Raw genomic sequence first — 7,350 nt, forward strand, 5'->3', positions numbered from 1 at the left:
CTCCTGGGTCCATCTCCCTCCCTGCAGAATACCAGTTCTGCTGGAGTTGCATACTCACTTCAGGGTCACACCTCTCAAATAACCACTGCAAGTATGGTATGCTTACTGCTTTTTCTAGGTCTCAGTATCATCACATAAAATATACAAGGTTCTTATTCAGCATTGAACAGGAAACATACCTTTCCCTGAATGAGGCTGGTAAAGTGGAAGAGGACTGTGTAGGTGAACTAGTCCACCCTTGCAGAGATTTCATAAAAACTATTTCAATATATTCTGCTGTTGGATTTATATCTAACCTTAGCAGGGCGGTATAGTAGGAAGAGACCCAGATGTAAACAGATGTAAAGACCTACCCAGTGCTGAATGTGCTGAATGGATGAAGTAAAGCCGATTTGGTGGGGAAGAAAGACAGTGGATGGTCTGACTGAATACCCTCAAAGGTGACAAGAAGCACTCTACAGATCTACTGATTGATTGATGGACAACTGGTGTTGTCTTTAAGTCTGTATGGCGAAGAACTTTTTGGTTGGAAATAGGCTGGCTAGGGCTATATTCATCTTGTTTGAGTGGTCTGCAATGGACATAACTTCTGCATACTCGTCAGACACTTGCTGTGATTACTGATGAAGGCAACATATTAACTGAATACTCTGGTGACTTTCCAGACAGTATTTGCACTCATCTGTTTGTGATGGTGACCCTACAAGTATACGGTTATCACGGCCAATATTCGGGCAGGCCAACTCTGGCACAACAACTGCATATCTGTAAACCACATGATTCAGGAAGAAGGATGGTCCTGGCAACAAGGATGATATAAGTCACAATTCAACTACACGGTTGACTTGTCACCACCATAACCCCCCATACCCTGCTAGATAACATTGATGGTGCTGTCAAGGACTTTGGAGCTCATTTAGAGCTTAAAGGAACTGAAAATCCTCTATCATCTGGAGGGACTAAAGTTAGGTGGGTATATGGTATTGGCAAATTCCTTATATAGACGATTCTAGGGATCAAAGAATATGTCCTTCAATTAAAGGGTTCTTCTTTACCACTTCCTGATGTTTCTCAACACTCTTCACCCTACTTTCCCTTTTTTTCTTCTCCCTCACTGTCCCCACGTCATCATGCATCCTTCACTAACCTAGACACCCTTGAACCTAATAGGAAGGCTGTCCTATGCCGATATGACATGGAATGGGGCTGAGACCATGCAAGCATTACATCATATCCTTTCATTAATGGGGCTAATGCAAATATCACTCTCCTTGCCAACCTGAACCAAGAGATTGCTGATTCTGAGAATTTTTGAGTCATTATTATTTCCTTAGAATTATACGTGAGTCTTTTCCGGAGCATTAATCATTTAGCCCCCCACCCTTCTCTGTGCTCATGTACATTATATTGTGAGCCACCTTGTTGTTTTGCTTTGTTCTAAGGCTGTACCTTCTTTGTTGGATTTTGTAATTAGAGTTTAGTGTGGTGTTATTCGTGATTATGATCTGAGATTTCAACTGTTCAGAGATGGGACATTTCTACACCTTCACTATTGTTATTTTTGTGAATTAAAGTTATTAACAATATGTAAAGTTTTTAGGTGCAATAGTGAATTAAGTTGTATCACTAGAGACCCCCTTTTGACTCCAAATGTTTCTTATGTGTGCTTTTTGCCAAGCTCCTGACAGCTGCCGTTGACAGCTTAGCTTAGTGTACATCTTGTTCTTACCCTTAGATGCCTGATGTTTTAAGGTGATGCTCATTACTGAAGGATAGAGTCAATGATAAACCGATGCTGTTAACTATGCTGTTAACTATACGATGGGTTTGCCATTAAGAACATATGCAATATTATGATCAATTTGTCATTGTGCTGGTTATGGGGCTAGGGAGATGCTTATTAAATCTACAGTAATGCCTTACACGACAGAACCGTGCTCAATATACCTGGGCTGCATTATTTGCCAGAGTGCTGCTGAGTATGTGGAGTGCTAGCAGCATTATTAGCCGGGCACATGCTATGACTGGGTATATTATCATGGCTGCCGTTCATATGCTTGAATGCTGCTCAGGATGCAGCAGCTGCTATGCATTCAAGGAGTACTTTGCATTGTGCCAGGGCTGCTGCTCAGTGGGACAGGGGCCTCCAGTGATGTGTGGGCGCTAATCTCTTTCCATGTGTCTCCCATGCCTCTTACTTGGTGCCCCCCCACTGATGTCTTGAGGGTCTCGACAGCACTGCTTATCCTGCCTCTAAGTGTCTTGTGAAATGTTTGAGGAGTTTAGAAAGATGCAGACAGGTTCCAGCTTCAAGTGAGTGACAGTAATCATGCACAGCTGCTCTGTCCTTATCTCTGCTCCCCTGCTGTGCTTTCCATCGAAGTCTGATGTGAAAAGCAATTTACATCTATTGTCCACCCCAGACTCGCATCCCCCAACAAGAGTGTGTTTATGGGGTACCACTGTGAAAGGTGCCTGGAACTGTGTTCAAGGAGCAGAAGTGACCCCAGGCGAGGCTCTGCCTGTGATCCCTGGCCTTTGCTGCCATAGAGCAAGCAGAAACACTGGCTGCCAAGGAATGAATGCTCTTAAATAATATCACTGATGCCAACTACTGCACCCAAGAGGTTCTTTGCTGTGGCAGTACTGTGCTCCTGGAAAAGTGCCTGTATTTACACGCCCAGCGGGACAGGTCACACAGGAAATGACACTTTTAAATAAGTGAGTCTCAAGAGACATGGAGGCACACAATGGAAGATGTCTTAGAGAGAAAAGTGGTCACATTTGCAATCCCTCAATTAAAACCTTGGCTGGATCTAAAGTCGAAACAACTAAGTCACAGATTCCTTTGGAACTGTGGGGCCTCTGAGCCTGGACAGGGGACATGGAAAGATCAACCCCATTGCCAACAAGGAGGACGTTATTTCAGAGTATTCTCAGCCTCGTATCAGCTTCTATTATGTTTCTCTTAGAGGTGTAACCCAGCAAGGCTGCCTTTCTTTTCTTAGAAGATCTTACCAAGAAGTGCAGTAAACAGTATACAATAGTGGATCATTTTCAAAGCAATCAACCGTGGACAACGTTAGTTAGTCAAATTGATTTAATACTGGTGCTTTTTCAAAAGAACATTCATAAATACAATTTGAGGTTTAAACAGGTGTACTGCCATTGACACACTGGCCTAGGTAGCTCACATGGCTTGTGTTTTTAAACACTTCCCAAACACACAGACTAATGGAGTGATGGAAGGTGATGGGGCTGTGAGTGCTGAGACCTTCACTGCTTGCGTCCACTGTGGTGTGGTGGCTTCTGCTGCTCTGGGGACGCCTCCGGTACGCATGGTGTGTGAGGTTCCACTGGAATAGAAATGGCATGAGATTAATAAACCTGAATGCTTAACATATGGTCAAGGTTGATATATTGCCACCAACAGATGATTAGATATCTAGAAATGCCTTGTCATGAACTACATCAAACTAGTTATTGCATTTGATTTCATCTGCATTGGAGGTCATTCCAGATATACCTCTCATGTCCATAAAGTCAATTTCTAAATTGTATGTCATTCCAAGTTATAGTTAGCAAACAGACATTATGTGGATGTGGGTTTCAAGAGATTGTAGCACTTAATTAGAGGGGAGATTGTTGTTTTCTCGAAACGCCTGAATACTGTACTGCATGCTATTTATTACAGTATAGAATGTAGCTGGTTAGTTAGGACTTTCGTGTGGTATGTGCTTGGATTTCTGTGCAACAGGGAGTTAGTTTTAGTGGCCAGTAAGGTACAGCTCTATTGGCTGATTAGATACGATGGTAGACAGGACTGGTGTTTCATTGGTTGTGCAGTTACTGCTTGATTAGATTGTCGTTGCTTAAGGAGGATGATGGGTTCCTTGGTTGATCATGTGATTGACTGCTGCTGGTAAATTGTATGTTAATTTGTTGTTTACTGCTTGTTTCAATGGCTGGGGAGTTATGTGATGGGTTTGTTGTAGGGGCTGGGCACTTCATTGACTCTCTGGAGAGCTGGCTAACTTTGTGTGTTCTAAATACTTTCTTAAATTGTGTTATATTCAGTATTCAGCTTCCTAATTTCTCGAGAGATTGGTTGGCCTTTTGGGTTCTTGATTGGATATTTGCATTGCCTTTATAGCCGGTGGGTGAATGTAGTGTTGGTTAGTTTGCTTGTTAGGTTGGCTTATGGATATATTGTTAAGGAGTTGGTCAACGACTCTCTGGTTTATTATTTACATGACCACTCTGTCAGTAGTTTGTAGTATTGCACCAAAGAAAGTATTCACTGACTCATAAACACTGGTGTAGTTAGATGTTGTGCCGCTCGTGGCGGTCCCTGTGTTTGTTGCCCGGTGGCTGCATATAAGAGCAGGGGTGCTTGTGATTTTTGGGATGGGCGCAGGTAAGAGAGGGGGAGTCACCGCACATAAAGACATTTTACCAATAAACCTTGTACAATTAGACAGCAAATGAAAGCACCAAGCACAGGAATTCCAGGGGAAGGTGCTAAATATCATTAGCAGATATAAGTATAATAGTGCTTGTTGCTCAAATAAAATCACACCTGCTTCGGAAATATTCCTTGTTGACATTAGAACCAGAATAATTCTCATCGATGTTAGGAAGCTGTGTTCCTTAAACAGGTGACCATATTGTACATGCATTCTATTTACTGCAAAAATCAATGAGAGCATATTAATCGAACAATTGTTGTATATACTACATTCCTGGTTCAGGGGGTTTTTGTACCCCGTCCTGACTCGGAAGAACTACCTGGACCTCGCAAGGCTGAACTGGTCTACGTGCTGGAATAATACAATAACAACCATTATTACACTTAGAGTGTTGGAACTGACATACAGTTGTTTTAGTTTTAAATGAATACTCTAACTCTGATGAATTATTTATCACAATAGTGTAGGGCAGTGTGTAACTCATTCCACAGGGTAAGCAAGGTTAACAGAACGGAACATCTCCAACACACCACAGAACACAATGCTGTACCAACATTGTTCCTATATAATGTCCAACCTATCCCTGATCACCTGTGAACTTCTGATACCATGTGGCAAAGGCAGTGTAACCTAGAATAAAAATGTGATGGCCCTGGTGATGAACTGAACAGGATGTAGATGGTCATGCCAGACTCAGTGTAAGACTGACGACACATTTCAGGTACTAGGCAAATATAAGGGTTATTATCTCAAGGACTCTGAATGCCGGTAACAGGTCAGAAAGGGGAATAGTCTGAATTATGCCATTTGGTAAAAAAGAAACTGTATGTGACCTCCACAAAGCCCATTCAATTCAGAAGGTACAGTAGAGCCCTTAGGGGTTAACCTATGTGCATTCGGTATCAGTATTTCCCCTGAGAGGTTCTACCAGAGAATAGTTCTGACCTAGATCCTTATGAGGCTACAAATAGATCAAATTAGAATAAAATTATATTGTTTAAGGCTGGCTTGTCCATCCAGACTTCAGTTTTCTGGCATGGTGCAACAAATTATCCTGCATGGTCTTCATCTCTGTCTTTGTTCTTGTAGTATTATGACCTCCTTTTATTTTTCTGTTCTCTTGCAGATTTCGCTCTGGTCCTCCTCTAAGGTCTTTGCATGCATTTACTAATGCTGTGTGAAGACCTTCTTTCGTATTATTTTTGTTTCCGGTGAGCCCCCCATCAACTCCTATTACCCATGCCACTGTTCCACAGCTAGGTGTGACCTCCTTTCTTATTTTTATACATTCTGAAGTACTCCAGTGTGAACTATTTGCACTCATACCTTCTGTGAATCCACTTATTTCAGACAGTCCTTGCTCACATTTGCAATGTGATATTAGAAAATTGAAAGTATGTTTAGTGAGCAAGAACTCCATAAATATATTTTAGTTAATTTACTTTCAATTGACCTTGTAACATATTATGTATGTTTAACATTTTTGTAAAGCAGTGCATACTATTAATTGCCACATAGAACCTCCAGATTGGCATAAAAATAGCTGCTTTTAATGTGCTGCTTGAGAACTGCGACTTTGACAGTTTCCAGGAGAAATCTCATGCATGAACATGTTCTTACTTGAAAATAAAATAGCTGTACATTTCCGAATGGCAAATTGTAAGCAAAAGTTCATCCTTTGAATTTCTATCGTTTTACTGTATGGGGACATTGTTCCCGCCGGAGAAAGTCCGCCCCATAAACCCTAACCACTCTTTAAAGCGTTATATCCCCTTTCTCACACAAGCCAACTTTACATCTTCCCTTAGTTGTTCAATTCTGTCCGTTTTGTTACTTGGAAATTAACCGGGAGAAAAGCTTTTATGAATACCCACAGACCTGCAGTTTTGTGAGTGTTCACTAACTTGTGTGGTTGCACCCGATCCCCATAGAATGGCCAGAACTCACCCATGTGAAGAATAAATGCATAAAATGACAACAGTGTGATGTAAATCCATTTATAAATACAACGTCTTATTTTATGATTCATAAAATTCACTCTTTCCTTGTAACTGATGCTAGTGTGTAGCTTAGTCAAACTTACATGTGAAAATAGGTCGGTGAAAGGTTCCCATACACTTCTATTACAAGGTATTGATTCCGCCTCGCTAATAGTCCATTAGATTGTGCGCTACATTCATTCGAAATAATAAACACTAACAACGGCCATGTGTGCCTTTATTTCAATCACTCATACATTAATAAGGATTCCTGTAATGGGCGCCTTGGCTTGGCAGTGCTTACCTTCATGGCATGCTTCTGGCTGGCTCTGCTGGCTCGGCTGGCTGGCTGGCTGGCTCTGCTGACTGGCTGGCTGGATGGGCTGACTGGCTGGCTGGATGGGCTGGCAGGCTGGTTGGATGGGCTGGCAGGCTGGCTCGATGGGCTTGCTGGCTGGCTGGATGGGCTGACAGGCTGGCTGGCTCGGCGCCGGGACCACAGGGTTTTTCTGGGGCTGCTGGTGGTGTCCTCCGCCCTTGGCAGACATGGTTCTCTCGGTGTGGCAGGGTCTGCTCTCAAAAGAACACTGGAAGAGCAATTCTCTGATCTGTGTCTGCTTTATCCCCAACGTGGTGTTTTTATACCCGAGACACAGAGCTACCCAAAGGGATGGGGCCATGGGCATCACGAGAAAGAGTCTGTCATGATTTGACACATTGTAATTCACAAGTCACAGATTGGAACATTTTCAATTGTCATTCACTCTTCCTAGAAGGCAAGTCAATTCTTCTTGCAGCACTCATTGCCGCACCTTTGCAATTAAAACCAACGTCATAGCACTGAGTTTGTGAATAGTGTTTGTGACATTTGTAATTAATGGCTACTGTAAGAATGTTCGGGT

General features: G+C 42.3%; 1 protein-coding gene across 1 annotated transcript; it reads right to left on the reverse strand.

The window, feature by feature from the left end:
• Positions 1-3,082: 3,082 nt before the first annotated feature.
• LOC147711251 (uncharacterized) lies at positions 3,083-7,134 on the reverse strand. Its single transcript, XM_086920127.1, has 3 exons — positions 6,753-7,134; positions 4,747-4,820; positions 3,083-3,360 (listed from the first exon to the last, which is right to left on the reverse strand). Exons 1-3 carry the CDS (start codon positions 7,132-7,134, stop codon positions 3,277-3,279), a joined length of 540 nt encoding a protein of 179 aa, XP_086776253.1. The 3' UTR covers positions 3,083-3,276.
• Between the last annotated feature and the right edge of the window lie 216 nt (positions 7,135-7,350).

Source organism: Lissotriton vulgaris, chromosome 5, assembly GCF_964263255.1.
Source record: "Lissotriton vulgaris chromosome 5, aLisVul1.2, whole genome shotgun sequence".
NCBI classification, from domain to species: domain Eukaryota; kingdom Metazoa; phylum Chordata; class Amphibia; order Caudata; family Salamandridae; genus Lissotriton; species Lissotriton vulgaris.